Source organism: Betta splendens, chromosome 7 (assembly GCF_900634795.4).
Source record: "Betta splendens chromosome 7, fBetSpl5.4, whole genome shotgun sequence".
Lineage (NCBI taxonomy): Eukaryota > Metazoa > Chordata > Actinopteri > Anabantiformes > Osphronemidae > Betta > Betta splendens.
Genome location: NC_040887.2, coordinates 5,815,836 through 5,831,211, shown reverse-complemented (window position 1 = coordinate 5,831,211; position 15,376 = coordinate 5,815,836). Strand labels below are relative to the sequence as shown.

Below are 15,376 nucleotides of genomic sequence, written 5' to 3'. Positions count from 1 at the left end.
CTCCGTTTATTAGAGGGCTCGTCTCCCCAATGCACACAGTGTAGAAACACAATCTGCTGCTGAATCACACGCGTCGGGCTCGGACCCTGTGGCTTTTAAATGACTGCGTTCACACTTAGCTGCCGCCGTGACGCCACCAGAGTCCACAAAGCCTCGACGGCTACGCTGTCGTCAATGCGAACGGCCAACCTGCTGATTTGCCAGGGCTCGTTCTCTAAGTGCTGCCGTGTGCGCGTTCGGGGGGGGCGCAAAGCTGCGGCTTCTTAATGGGCTCAGACGCCGCGCGTGAGGTAAAAGGTCCTCTGTGACTTCACCCGAGGAGCTCGGCTCCGCTCTCCTCCCCCTCGGTGAATTCAAAGCAGGTTTTAGCGGCTTTCAGGTGATGACGGGCGAACAGATAGAAGGAATCAAGAGGGAGGTCAACAGATCAATAGAAGCCTTTGATCACTGTGTAATTCAATCAGAGAGCAGCGGTAACAGGACCAAGCAACAAATGACCCCCCCCCCCCCATCCCCCAACAGCAACTAAATATTGTGATTGTGAAGTTGAGCAATCACACACACACACACACACACACACACACACACACATTGACATATTTCCATATCCAGGGTGAAACCTACGTGTTGCAGCTGGTTTCCCTGAACAGGTGGCACCAGTCAGACTGTTATTTGCCTGGGTTCATTATCTTCCTCCTGGAGCCCATCAGGATGACAGCCGCCCACTGCAGCAGGCATGAACGTGCCTGTGTGCTGCTCTCCTCCAGCGTCTCACTGTCTGCGCTTAGTTGAGCTTTCGTGGCTGCGGAGCGATCCGCAGACAATTACGCGTTTTTGACTTCATGATATTTCAGCGTAACTGTTGCTGAGCAGATACTGCTGATCACACGGTGGAGCGGTTTTCCTGCCGTTTGGAGGCAGTCTGGGCGTTGAAACACCTCCCTTCACTCACAGCTTAAATCGAGAGCCAACCTCTCAGAGGTGTCTTGTCTGGAGGGACGCAGTCGGCGATGGAGGTTCCGTTCGTGTTCGTGTCCGCCGTCCTGGCGTGCGTGGCTGGCGCTGACATTCGTGACCACGGCATTCACTGGACCTACTCAGGTACACACTTTGGCTTCTGAATCACGCGCGAGCTTCTTTTCTTCACTTTAATTGACTTTGGCCAGCGCTCCGTGCGTAAAACGCGCGTCGCGCAATTTATTTTAGTGTGAGAGAAAAGAAAGTGCACAAAATGGACTTTTGCAGAGTTCCTTAAGTGTTTCTAGCCTTTTATTATCATCAGACATCCACCGGTGCCATTTGGCGGCCGGAGGTTCTCAGTTACGCGCGATGCCAAATTGCGCAATTGCCAAACCTCAGAGAATCTGTTGGTGAACAGAGAGTCTGTGGTAAATATATTCGGAATAAAAACTACAGGAAAACACAGCTGAACGTAACCGACTCTCCACTTAAGTTTAACGTGGATAGAAGGAGTCTGTAAGTGGGCGACGCCGGCGACGCGCTGATAGATGCTGATCCTTGTCCACACAGAGGGAGCGCTGGATCAGATGCACTGGCCGGACATGTATCCTGCGTGCGGAGGCAAGAAGCAGTCCCCCATTGACATCCAGCGGCGCAGCGTGAGGCACAACCCCGACATGTTACAGCTGGAGCTCAAGGGATATGATGCTCAGAAAGGGAATTTCCTCATGTCCAACAACGGACACTCGGGTAACAGAAGCACACGACCGCATGTTAATAAAGCCTTCTGCGACTATTGGAGTTTTCAGTGTGTGGGTCTTCACATTTAAAGGTCTCATAATGAACCAAAGTCTCTGAGCTGCACATTCCTTCATCCTCACTGCTTTATTCTCTCTATCAGGACCTCACTCAGGCTAAATGCACACGTTTCTATTCTTTTTGTTTCCATTAGTCCAGATTGATCTGCCTCCCACTATGGTGATCACCAAAGGCCTCCCAGGGAAATACACGGCGGTGCAGATGCATCTGCACTGGGGCGGCTGGGACCTGGAGGTCAGCGGAGCAGAGCACACCATCGACGGCATCCGTTACATGGCCGAGGTGATGAAATCATTACGCTGAAGGTTACACACCGACTGGTGGCACGGTGGGTGGCGTCTAACCCTGGAACCTTGTCCCGCAGCTCCACGTCGTCCATTACAACTCTGACAAGTACAAGAGCTTTGCCGAAGCCAGAGATAAGTCGGACGGGCTGGCGGTGCTGGCCTTCTTCTATGAGGTACATCAACCACACGCCCTTCTTCCTGTTTTCTTCCACCGAGGTTGCTCAACCTCTGCCCTGAAGCCTGCACTTATGTAGATGGATGACATCAGTTACGCGCCGCGGTCGCGCGCCGCGGTCGCGTGCCGCGGCGCGGCCTCGCTCTTTGAAGTGCGCGGCGGCTCCGGCCGGGTCGAGCGCTCCCGGCGTCCAGCTGCCCGGCGCCGGCGCCCGCTCCCAGGGGGCAGCTCTCAGCTGGGAGAGGTCAACGCTGCACATCTGGCAGATGTGGCAGAGCTCAGCAGCAAACGCCCCCGGCCCGGGCGAAACCTGAATCTGACGAGCAGAGGCTCAAGGTAGAAAGGATCTAGAGGGGGAACTAGAGGTACCTGTGAGAACCGCGCTGGACTAGTGCGATTCAGACAGGGAGGCTTTAAGATGAAGAGACGTTGATAGGGTCAGTGTCTGTTTTCGTCTGAGTGAACGCCCTTCTCTTTCTCATATTGATCTCAAGCAGCTCAGTTTAAAAATACACTGACTCAGAACCGGCTTTCCTTTGCTTCCAGGACGGACACTTTGAGAACACCTACTACAGTGACTTCATCTCCAACCTGGCTAATATCAAATATGCAGGTGAGTTACGAGTTGTTTACAGCCGAGAGGGCAAAGAAACACATTTCACGTGTTTTCTTCCCTCTGCTCCACAGGTCAGTCCATGAACATATCCAGCATCGACGTGCGCTCCATGCTGCCAGAGAACCTCAACCATTTCTTCAGATACCAGGGCTCCCTCACGACGCCGCCCTGCTACGAGAGCATCATCTGGACCGTGTTCGACACGCCCATCACGCTGTCGCACAACCAGGTGGGGGCGCCGCGCATGCAACCGTGAAGGGGCTGAAGGGGCTGCGTCTTGAGGTTCCTCCTCTCTGTCCTCAGATCAGGAAGCTGGAGAGCACGCTGATGGACATCGACAATAAGACCATCTGGAACGACTACCGCATGGCGCAGCCTCTCAACGACCGCGTGGTGGAGTCCTCCTTCCTGCCGCGCCTCGGGAAGGGAAGTATGTACAGTAATGGGCTGTGACAGCGTGCTTTCAGTGCTTTCACAACGGGAAACAGTGATTTATTCCCCAGAACTGACGTGGAGAAACTCCCAAACCCCCGAACTAATCCGCCTTCCTTTTCGTTCCCCTTTTCAAGCATTCTGTCGACAAGACGAAATCGAATCCAAGCTCCTGAAGATCGAGGGCCTCATAACATCTCTAGGAAAGCACTTGGTGTCAGGTGATATAGCACTGAATTATAAAAGATTTAAAAACGGAAACCTTAAAAAAGGTTCTTATGTGTGTTTTTCCTTTTCTTCAGGTGGGATCTCTCCATCGAGGCCCACTAAAAACGGTGAATTGTCTTTCCCTGTACATGTGATGCTGTGGCGGTTTCCAGTTAGACAGTTGTTTCTCGAGCGGCTTCGGACGTTATCACGCCATTCAATGGTCATTATCAGTGGTTAGCAGCCCATACGTATGGGCCGGCAGGTGCCCATCTACCTGCTGGCAGCGGTGAATAGGTGCAGTAGGTCCTCTTCATTGATTCATAAGGTTGATCACGGCTCGGATGATTTAACCAGCAGAGTCAGTAGGGGCGCTGTTGAGCGGTTGTTGTTCCGACGGGAGGATCGAAGTTTTTGATTTTGATTTATTAGCGAGCAAAACTTAGCAAGTAGCTAGCGGTATTGTGTTAGCTAACTGTAACCTGAACCCCCCACCCGTTATCCAGCCCTAACCCCAACCACAATAACCTATAATGCTGCTTAACATAGCAACTTAGCTAGCTGTTAGCTGTTCGCGAGGAGGCAGAGCAGGCACCTACTGGCCCATTCGAATGCGCTGATAAGTTCTGATCAGCCCATTCGTAATGGCTGATAACATCCGTAGCGGGTGGTTTCTCACTAATGTGCCACTTCCTGTCGTCCTCAGAACCCCACGGCCTCTTTCCTCTGGTGCTCAACTTCCAGGAGAGAAACTACGTCAGCTACGCGCTGGCCCGCCTCAGCCACGGCCTGCAGCTGGACTCCTTCACCGCCTGCATGCACGTGCTGCCCCAGTCCGAGGGCGTCAACACCGTCGTCTCCTACTCCAGCAACGGCAACGACAACGAGCTGCTGATCTCCATCGGCGAGGACCCGTTCGCGCGGGAGGTGGGCCTCTGGATCGGCAACGAGTTCGTGAACCTGCCGCACGGCGTCGCGGCCGGCGGCTGGGCCAACTACTGCGTCACCTGGTCGTCGCACACGGGCGGCGCCGAGCTGTGGGTCAACGGCATGGTGGGGGAGCAGCGCTACCTGCGGCGCGGCTACACCATCAGCGCCGGCGGCGTGCTCATCCTGGGCAAGGACCAGGACGGGCTGCTGGGCATCTCCAACGCCGACGCCTTCGTGGGCAGGATGACGGACGTCAACGTGTGGAACTACGTGCTGACCACGGCGGACATCCGCGACCAGATGTCGTGCGACCGGAACAACAGCGTGGGGGGGAACGTGTTCAGCTGGGGAACCACTGAACTCAGCCTTTATGGGGGGGTGCAGCTGGACACGCACTACAGGTGCTCCTGAACCAGGCCCAGGATGTGCGTTTAACAGCAGAATGATAATTACAGATTGAGAGCTCATATTTGATAAGATTGTTTCTACTGTGTCGTCTACTCATGTCTTTGTATTAATAATAAAGGTTTACAAGTGACTTGGTGGGAATCCTGTTTGACCTTTTGACCCACAGGACAGAACAGAACACGCTGGATAAACATGGCGCTCAGAATAAAGAACACAGGCTGCATTCACGGGCTTCCAGCCCGTCTCCATCCCGCCCACAGAGACCACTTCCTCCCCCCCTCGCTGCCGGGCTCCTTCAGAAGGCCGTGGCCGTGGCCCCGCTCCCCTCCAGCGGCAGACCCCCGTCGACCAGCCCGAGCTCCACTTTGTTCCTCTTGGCGAACATGTGGCAGATCTCCAGGAAGGTCCTGTTTTTGGTCTCCGGGACCAGCAGCCAGATGTAGAGCAGCGTGACAAGGCAGACGACGGCGAAGAGGATAAAGCAGTAGGGGCCCAGGCCTCTCTGGAGGGAGAAGGGGAAACATGAGCACCGTGTCCTCAAGATGAAACGCTGTCAATGCAGCTGGACTTAAACAGCTGGAGAGGATCAGGTTAACTGTGATTTACATGGAGATTTCACTGGAATGGAGTGTTTTGGGTTCGAGCGAGTCGCACACAACTCGGGGGAGGTGTAAACAAAAGACGAGCTAGATGTTTGCGTTTACATGACTGGGTCGATTAGAGAAGACACAACAACACATCTGCTCTCAATAAACAAGAGCCGGAGACGGTTCTGAGAAGAAAACAAACGTGTGCATGAAATATTGTTAAATCTTTGAGGCTAAGAAGATTATTTCCTGTTTGGTCGTTTAGGCTTGTCGTCCTCCCCCACTCTCACTCTCCCTCCCCCATTTAAACGTCTTATTTTGTGTTCTCCATCCAGTATTACCATGGATGTAAGTCAAAGGAAAAAGTAAGACATTCCAGATTAGAACAAGATCAAAACCAGGCTCGAATATGAAAATGGAACATGAATGAGAGTCTCCTGATTCAAATTCAGATTCAGCTCCATGAACTACGGAGATCATGGACATAAACGAAGCAGTGTAAAGCTACGGGTTTTAGATTACTTTGCTGTGAATCATTTTGCATTACAGATCTGGGATCAGCCTGGACGCACCGCCATGTAGGGGAAGACGAGGCCGACGGTGAAGTTGCAGAGCCAGTGGACGGCGCCCGCCACCATGAAGGCGGCAGACCTGCCCGACTGCCTGAACATCTCGGTGGTCACCACGGAGGGGATGGGGCCTGCAGGACACACACACACACACATACACACACACACACACACACACACACACACACACACACACACACACACACATACACGCACACACACACACGCACGCACACACACGCACGCACATACGCACGCACGCACGCACACACACACGCACGCGCACACACACACACGCACGCACACACACGCACGCACGCACACGCACGCACGCACGCACGCACGCACGCACGCACACACATACACGCACACACACGCACGCACACACACGCACGCACATACGCACGCACGCACACACACACACACGCACGCGCACACACACACACGCACGCACGCACGCACACACACACACACACACACACACACACGAGACACTTCATCACACTGAGGTCTCAAACAGCTGAGCGTAGATGGACGAGAGATATTATTATGTCTGGTCACGTCTAAACAACACTTGGGCTAATGGAGCGGCCTGTGTGTAAACAGAAACGTGGGGTCAGACTCACTGGGTCCTATGGCGTGTCCCATGATGTAGACGATGACACAGGCGATGCTGAAGTACGGCATCCAGGTCACACGGTCCTGTAAACACAACCCAGCACTGCTTATTGCTTCTACGCAAGACCAGATATGTAAAAATAAAGCTCCCTGGCAGCTGCAGAGTCCTCCCTCCGCGGATGATTAATGTGTTCATTATGAGCCTGTACTGCTGCCCAATGCCTTGGATCCAGGTGAGATTGCAGGTTGTGCTTGTGCCTAATGGCCTGTCTGTCTCATCATTCGGCGAGGAGCTCTACTTAATGTCTCAAAGTTCTCATGAGCCCAGCAAACAGCGTGTGAGGTGCTTGTTTTGTTCTCAGGTGCTGTGGTCTCGTCTCTGACCACAGAGTCAAAGCGCTGACGTTCAGCTTTAAGGGAGGGATATGTTCAGAATGGCCTCAGTTTATACAGATGGGAAAATCCATTAATAGCTTGGACCCTGACTATACATTGACTACTACAGGGACACAGACCCACGACCTATATATCAGCATTTCCATTCTTTAAGCTTTGTTCTTGAACACATTTTGCCTCATTTGCTAACTAGACTTCAACACAGCTTGTTAGTAGCTGTAAGAAGACTGACTTCACATCAGCCTGAGCACATCCTGGGCACATACTGCTCTCTGTGGGCCGTACAAAGGTACTAAAAATAGTATTTGTTTTATTGAGCAAAAAAAGTTTGTTCCCTAAAATGTCTGCTTATGTTTATGTACAAAAAGCTACAATTCCTTCATTTCTGATTTAATGTGGATATGTTTTAATTGCTGAATGTCAACACTCTGCTATCATTGCTGAGTTCGAAGCACTGGCTTTGCTTTGAATTTTAGAGAACAATCTATATTTTATGAGCTTTGGTATTCTATTACACAAACATAATAATCGCATAATAATGCCACGATTCTTTGTAGACGACATATCTGAGCCCGTAACATCCAACAGGTTGCGATCTGCACACTAGAGGGAGGCAGAGTCACATGCACAGCGTGGCAGTGAGCCGGTACCTGGAGGCCGAGGCTGACGGTCAGAAGCACGCACGCTCCACAGCAGATCCCAAAGCCGCAGAGCAGGAGCAGCCGGCGCCCGGAGGCCTCCACCACGAACACCTGGGTTCAACGACACCGGTAAAGAGCTACGGTCGCCTAAAGAACCCCTACAACACAGCTTCACGTCCCATGCTGTATGTCCCACTGGTAGCTTTTCAGACTGGACTTCAAGGGGCACTTACAGCTGCTACAGTCACGAGTACGTTCACTGCTCCTGTTCCAACGATGACGTACTGGACGTGGTTCTCCTGGATTCCGGCAATGTTGTATATGTAATTTGTATAGTAGTAGACCTGAGGAGGGAGAGAGAGGAGCATGAGACTAACTAGCTGCTGCTATAGTTGAACTGGTGAAAAGCAACTGGACCGGCAGGCCTCACCGCATTAACTCCAGACAGCTGCTGGCCCATGTTCAGGACGACGACGGTGACCAGCTGCCAGCGGAGCGAGCGCTGGGACAGCAGCGAGAGGGCCGACAGACGGCCTTCGTCCTTCTCCGACTGGTCCTCCACACGCATCTCCTCCAGCTCTGCGTCCACGTCGTCCCGGCCACGCAGACGCTGAAGCGCTTAGTGTGACACAGCAGAATGCGGGTTACAAAGCACACGGCACCGCGCACAGTGCAGCTTCTTCTTCTGTTTCCTAACCTTTCTTTGCTCTGGTCTCGTCCCCCCTTTGGATCAGCGTGTACCGGGGGCTCTCTGGACAGAAGGGCAGCATCAGGAGCTCTATGGCAGCAGGAATCCCTGTCAAACCCAGCAGGAGGGTCCAACCTGCACACACAAGGAAGAGAGGTTTGACCCACGGGGTCAAAGTAGTCCAATAACGGACTAATAAAAGTTGTGTAACTTTCACTGATGTCACTGATACCTTCTCTGTTGCCCAGTATTTCTCGGAGGCCCAGCACTTGTGCACTGAGGATGCCGATGGTGATGAAAAGCTGTGGAATGATGCCAATGGCTCCCCTCAAGTTTTTGGGAGCAAGCTCTCCCAAATACATGGGCACCACTTGTGACGAGAGACCTGCAGATATGCACGAGTAGCATCAAGCTGTGTGTTCTTCAACGCATCCATTTTGACTTGAACAAACGAAAACACAGCGTCCAACCTGCACAGATGCCAACTATGAACCTCGCCAGAATGATCATTTCGAAACACTTGGCAACCTCACTGGCTCCCATCATCACAGCCGGGACGATGGAGAAGACGTTGTTGAAGAGGAGAGTCCCCCTCCTGCCACAGGGTCAACGCGTTTCAAGTCAAACAAGGTAAGAGCAGCGAAGGCTTTAGAATCACACTGCATAACTTGTGCTACCTCCCCAGTTTGTTGACCAGTGGCGTCACCATCAAAGAGCCAAAGAAGCCCCCTAACGGGTACATGGACACAGTCAGAGACCACAGTAGAGTCTGGAGGTTGGCATCCATTTCTATTTCATACCGGTCCCGGTAGGTGAAGAAATAGAACGTCTGCATGAACTGAGCAGAGTGGAACAGCAGTGTTCGAGTGCATGGAGATGTCGTAAAGCGTGTTCAGTACAGTACGAGCTTCAATGTGTTACCGATGCCGGAGCGTTGACCACGGCCACGTTATATCCGTACTGAAAGGACGAGCCGAACGCAGACACCAGCGCCGCCAGAGCCAGGACTGCAGTCAGTCGCTGTTGAGGGAGGTCAGCGTTTACTGTGAAGCCTCTCAAACCTCATGTCACACCTGACAGTCACCAAACGCACGAGGAACTCACCCCTGGCCTCTCCACCGGCTGCGCCCGTTCCTCCTGCCTGTCCGCCATGGCTTTGCACTGGTCACCGTCACAGCGTGCTCAGCTTTTAATGACAACACTGGCCTTTGGACATGGGGCATATGTGTGTAATCAGAAAATGCTGTTGTATATCTCAGTTTTATTGTGCATTACCTCATAGTCATCACTTAAGGCTGGACTTATGTTCTCATGATTATGATAAAGTCAGTTAAGCATCTTTATTGTCTCTGCACCTGCACGTTGGTCTGAACACATGCTCTGAAAAATATCATCATTGACGAAATTAGCTCCAGAGAATTAGGAATTAACTGAATGTACAAGTGTTTGAACAATTATCAAATAAACTGTGGGAAATAGTTCATAAGGATCTGAAGATGTAGATGATGTGAGTGAGCGTTAGCGGGTGTTTTTTTAAAATAATTTGTCTTCTGCTTCTCTCCACAAAAACCAGGGAGAAAATTCCAGAGCTGCTTCCTAGAAGCGCTGACAGCCCGATGAATAGTGGCCCCATGTGTTACAGTGAATCCCTGTAGTACGGTAGTGAATTAATTGGGCAGAGGAGCAGCAGGGCAGAGAAAGCAGACCCTCCTTTAGCGCCCCAGCCGGCTCCGGTTACTCCGTCGTCAGCCCAATCTCGCAGCACATACAGTGGATTCAGTCCTGCAGGAAACACGGTGTCGGTGTCAGTGTCGGTGCTGTGTGCGACCTCTGCTGTCCTCAATGACAAAAGGCTGTTTACGGGCCAGTTCAAATGTCATCAGCATAAACCCAGTGCACTTCTTCATTCCGCTCAGACATGTCATCCGGTGTGTGCTGTCACAGCTACTGACCATTACTCCACAACAGGGCTAAAATTAGCCTGAAGGAGGCATTTGGAGTCCTGTTTTTCTGTGCCTGAAGTTTGGATCTGTTTAGACAGAGGTTAGGCCCAGATGCACTCCTAGACCTGTGCCAGACAGGAATCCTCTCAAGGTGCTGTAGCAGTGTAATGAAGTCTGTCAAACCTCACATAAACCATTACTGCAATTATTCCATTCACTCGTGCCTTGACGTAACAGCAACAGACACGGTCCATAAATCTAATTGCAATAATGCCACCTACACAACACTTGCCCTCTGTGAGAGTCAGACAAACAATAATGAGGAGGAGGATAAGAGGGAATTAAGTGTCATCATTCCTCCTTCACCTCCCAACAATCACCACAGTAATGAATCTTAGTTGAATATGGCACAGAGACAGGCTTGTTAAAACTCAGCGAATGCTGAGACAATATTTACGAGCTGAAGCTGAGCTGAGCTACTGGACATTGTAGGTAGCTCCAGAGTTCAGTGGGATTGACCTTCTTTTTGCTGGTATGCGCTTGACCTTTAGCTAAGTTGAGGAAAAGAGCCAGGTCAGCACAGGTCAGAGAAGTTAGACTCGTGAGAAAGGTTTGGGTTTGAAGAAGGAAGGACGACATGTGATGATAATTCATGGTCCGCCTGACCACAATGACAGCAGTGACGTAGCAAAGGCTTGTGTAACGACTGCCTGAGACATGTTGCAACATGTGACATGTTGTTTTAGAGGAATTAGAAATCATGAAAATGTTTCATAGGTAAATATTCTGGGCGCATATTCCAGAAAAACAGAAAATGGGCACAAACATAAGCAAAGTTGTATTTATTTTTTAAGATTTGCAGATGAAAGTATGTTTCTCTCACACAAACCTTTTTTAACACAGCCATCATCCTGGTAAAGTGACCATACAACATGACTGGAATATTAGGTGTTCATTCAACCAGCCACTTAGAGTGGAGCACAAACACACTGGACTCAGTTATGTTGCAGAGCAGGAAGAAGTTTCTAAACATCTTTAGACAACTTTGTCTTTCTGACATGAGCTCTTGTTAATTCTATTTCTTTATAACAAACAACAAAAGACTCATGGTGAAATATATTCATTATAGTCAAATCATGTAGTTCCAGGGTGTGATTGTAACTTTCTGTGAAAATCTAGTAACACAACACACAGTCAGGTACGTCAATGTAACTACTTCCCCCATAAATACAGTACATATTACTCTGTGGGACAAAAAAGGGATTCATTTCAAGTGATTTCACATAATTACATTATAAATAAAGCTGCTGAACTGTTTTAGTCTTCAACGGAAAACACAAAACAACAAAGAAGACATAGTTTCATACACAGCAATGCTATGAAAAGATTTATGTATATGTGCAATTTACTGCAGGTCCTCTACATTCACCGCTTGCTGGTGTATATTCAGGCAAAGCCCGTCATCTGGCACTTGCTGTACTGAGGTTAAATGTAAAGTGAACATCATCCACGGCTCCCTTCATGTCGTACTTCATCGTCTGCATCATCTGGTCTGGGCTTGGCCGGTGCTGCCCTCCTCTTTGCGTATCAAGGTGTCCTGTCCCGGCTGCAGCCTGTGAGGGACGATGTCCGAGTACTGCGCCTCTGCTCGATGCTTGCAGCAGAGGCAGAGTGCGGAGCACAGGCGTTTACGGATTGGCTGAGTACACAATACAAACATGATGCAGTTGGCTGCTCCCTGCAAGGTGTTTCCGATGCCCTGTTGGGTAAAAAAGGAATTCTTTATGGGAAGCGTAGCAAAAACAGACTGAAAATTAAGCTGAAAATATATAAATGTGTTAATGATAAACATTTTGATAATATAAAGATGCTAATAATTGACTTGAGGCTTTCCAACCAAAGTTAAAAATCCCAGCAACCTGTATTATTAGACTTTGTTTTAACTGAACATCACTGGCATAAAGAAGCTGCTTGTACTCACGTGTAGCGTAACCAGCACTGGGTTCTGTCGCACTGAGGAGTCGGCTAGCAGCAGTACGAAACGCACTGTGCTCCAAATGCGCAGAATGATGAACATAATGGGAATGAGGGTGAGCTTCACATCAGCCATAGAGGAAAAGGCCTGGGACGGAGGCCTGTTGGCCAGAATGGGACGGTACTCAGAAAGGGCAACGTGCTGCATTGGAGAGAGCACCCATTAGGTTTGACTGCTTTTAGTCATTCATTTAAATATATATTCATGTTTGTATTGTATGTATTTCATACGTCTAACACAGCAAATTCAATATAAATATTGTTCCTGGACGATGATGAAAGGTATTAGAAGAAGAACGTGGTTTATTTATGAGTGCTAGACGCAAAGATATATTTCCAGCAGGTCGTAACCTGGTTTGGTTCTCACCGCTATGTGGATGTGTCTTTTGATCAGGATGTAAAGGACAGGGAGGGTGATGTAAGCCAGGAACTCCCAGATCTTTCCGGTCAGCAGCATCCACAGAACCCGATCTTGAGCTTGGATCCTGACCCAGCACCAGCCCACAGACACCTCAGACGCATCATAGCCAATTTTGTTTAGCGACACAGCTGCAACGGTGATGATCAGAGGAACACCCCAGCTAGATGAAACAGAGGGTTCACAAAACTAACAGTTTAAAACAATTCTTTTAAGAAATTTTTCCAAAATTGTGCAATGTTATTATGTCCAGAAACGGATTCTAGCCACTCTAGCTTGAACACTTTTATTCCACAATGGTAGCCTGACATAACAATTTCAGTGTGACATTTAAAAGACAGTTACCTACAGTTAGAAGAAAAAAATACTAAATTGAAGAACAATTAAAGTTGTAGTTCTAAACATGTATTCTACTCTTGCTACCTCCAGTAGTGGTATCAGTTACAAACGTGTGAATCTCTAGATATTCTATGTTTATGATTAAAAAGGTCAACATTAACAAACGTGGCACAGACACGTGAGACCATGTGATAGATTATCTTGTGTCATAGTGCAGATCAAGTCACAACCACAACAACTCAGCATTTTAGGAAGCTGTGTTAGCTATGTTTCCCTTTAGGGCATTGCTTCTCTTAACAGGCCAAGTTAAAAGCGCATGCTATTTTTACAGCTCTACTTGAGACCTAGCTGTGGGTGTTCTATAGATACAAATTTCATGAATGCTTCTGCTGTTGTGACATTCACACTGGGATTCATTAAAATTAAAATTAATGAATTAAAATTAGAACAACAACCACAGACACTGTGCTGGCGAGGAGCCGCGATTGGAAATGTTCTCATGGCTAAACAAAAAGATCAATGAAGCAGCACAAAAAATACCACAGCAGAAAATTCACTCTCCTTACCAATTTACAATCAACATAGACAACTGTTGTTAATAGTAAGATACGTGACGTAAAGAGACCTAACAATAGATGGCTTTTAAAATGGAAAAAAATGGAACTTCTTTTTAAAAAAAATAATTTCTACGTTTAATTCTAAAATGAGGTACAAAACAGAAATTTTACCTAAAAGACATGAATGATATAATCGGTGATTAGGTCAACAGCTTCCGGTTTAATAAAGTTTTTTTTAAAAAAACAGTCATAATGATGGGTCTCACATTCTTAGCAGAGTGAATTACACTTGTTGGAGGTACTTTAACTTGTAATGCAAGTATTTTTGCACTGTTGAAACTACGTCCGCACTCCTAACTCACGCGATACTCCGCGTACACTGTTACCATGGAAACACTCCTCGAAGCTAGCATCGCTAACTTTACGCTTTCAACTTGGGTTTCTTTTACTGCGAGCACAATTAACCACCTTAAATATCAACCCCTCGTGGAAAGCAGTTGCTACAGGCATGTTTAGCCTATTTACTGAAAACACTGCCAATAATAATTCACTCGTCTCCTCAAATTTAGACGAAATAATACTGTAAACGCGTTTTATGATGTGGGTTACCATGGTAACCAAACTATTAGCGCCAGGTTAGCCAAGAGGCGACTATTGAAAGCTGCCGTACTTTACTTTCTTGAGTAGCAAAATAGGCAAATTCTGACTATTATTACTTGATACTGCTCTCCAAAGTACAACATTAATACGGAGTTCAACCAAGCAGGTTGTCGTCACGAGACAGTTAAATATGAAACTTTATTTAGATAGACGAACTAACCCACCGTTCACCTGCTGCGCAGCACGCAGTTCGCTAAATTAGCGCAGCCGCCAGTTTGCTTTAAAGCGCAGCATTCTTACCTGACAACGTGGAAAATCAGCACCAGGTTGTCAGCAAGTCTTTGGCTGGACCTCACGATGAAAACGTACAGATACACCGCGATGGCCACGGTCCAGAAAAAGGAGCTGGTGTTGGCGAACGTGGAAATCGCCCCCTGGACGACGCAGTCCAGCGAGTCGCCGCGGAAAGATTTCCAAACCCCGAAGGCGTAGGACACGGCGGAGAGCCAGTCCGCCACGGACAGGAAGACCAGGAGCTTCCTGGGAGTCGTCCTGAGGTCCGACCACACGCAGTAGGTGAGCAGGATCAGAGAGGAGCCCACGAACGACAGCGCACACGACAGCAGAACCACCACCTGTTCGGAAAAGTAAACAACTGTGTGGTTGCCGCTCGCCATCGTGTCGTCGCGCCACTGTGCGCGCGACCTATCGCCTCGCGCCCACAGGTGCGTCTTGTCAACTTAAACGCAAGTCGGACGTCCGCGCGCTGCCTTCATGTCGCCGAACAAATCTCCTCGGCTCGGCGCAAACACTTGTTCGGGAGGCGCACACAACTTTCCCTCCGGGCTTTAACCCCTTCTCCGCCTCCTCGCCTCGTCTTTCCTGCTCGCGCCAACCGGAACCAAACGCAGAAGTGGCAGTCAGCTGCTGCTGCTGCGTGGGCTCACGCGCGTCTATTTTGACTCGATCTGCGCGCGTGTGTGAAGTGATGAAATCAGTGTTGAAGAAACTCAAACGACGTTAGAATGTTTGTGCTCAGAGCTGTAACACCCAGCTCATGTAACTGAAGGAGGCCGTCTTGTTTCTAGTCTTCGAAGATATTTAGCATTTAATGCCTGATGTGGTTTTATCTTGACTCTGTGTATTTGCTGT

At 49.2% G+C, this 15,376-nt stretch overlaps 3 protein-coding genes across 3 annotated transcripts; 1 reads left to right on the top strand and 2 right to left on the bottom strand.

Moving 5' to 3' along the window:
• Nucleotides 1-776: 776 nt before the first annotated feature.
• On the top strand, nt 777-4,964 carry ca6 (carbonic anhydrase VI). The gene is made up of 10 exons (XM_029155190.3): nt 777-1,101; nt 1,531-1,710; nt 1,913-2,061; nt 2,144-2,239; nt 2,788-2,854; nt 2,929-3,086; nt 3,161-3,287; nt 3,427-3,510; nt 3,592-3,624; nt 4,203-4,964. Exons 1-10 carry the CDS (start codon nt 1,011-1,013, stop codon nt 4,835-4,837), a joined length of 1,620 nt encoding a protein of 539 aa, XP_029011023.1. The 5' UTR covers nt 777-1,010; the 3' UTR covers nt 4,838-4,964.
• A 107-nt stretch (nt 4,965-5,071) lies between these two features.
• Nucleotides 5,072-9,579, bottom strand: slc2a1a (solute carrier family 2 member 1a). The gene is made up of 12 exons (XM_029155191.3): nt 9,438-9,579; nt 9,255-9,353; nt 9,011-9,171; nt 8,804-8,928; nt 8,566-8,718; nt 8,343-8,468; nt 8,076-8,263; nt 7,879-7,989; nt 7,655-7,756; nt 6,617-6,692; nt 5,994-6,121; nt 5,072-5,336 (listed from the first exon to the last, which is right to left on the bottom strand). Exons 1-12 carry the CDS (start codon nt 9,483-9,485, stop codon nt 5,130-5,132), a joined length of 1,524 nt encoding a protein of 507 aa, XP_029011024.1. The 5' UTR covers nt 9,486-9,579; the 3' UTR covers nt 5,072-5,129.
• Nucleotides 9,580-11,103: 1,524 nt separating this feature from the next.
• On the bottom strand, nt 11,104-15,209 carry gpr157 (G protein-coupled receptor 157). The gene is made up of 4 exons (XM_029155195.3): nt 14,525-15,209; nt 12,678-12,891; nt 12,258-12,452; nt 11,104-12,035 (listed from the first exon to the last, which is right to left on the bottom strand). The coding sequence occupies exons 1-4, from the start codon at nt 14,899-14,901 to the stop codon at nt 11,820-11,822; spliced, it is 1,002 nt and encodes a 333-aa protein (XP_029011028.1). The 5' UTR covers nt 14,902-15,209; the 3' UTR covers nt 11,104-11,819.
• Nucleotides 15,210-15,376: the final 167 nt, after the last annotated feature.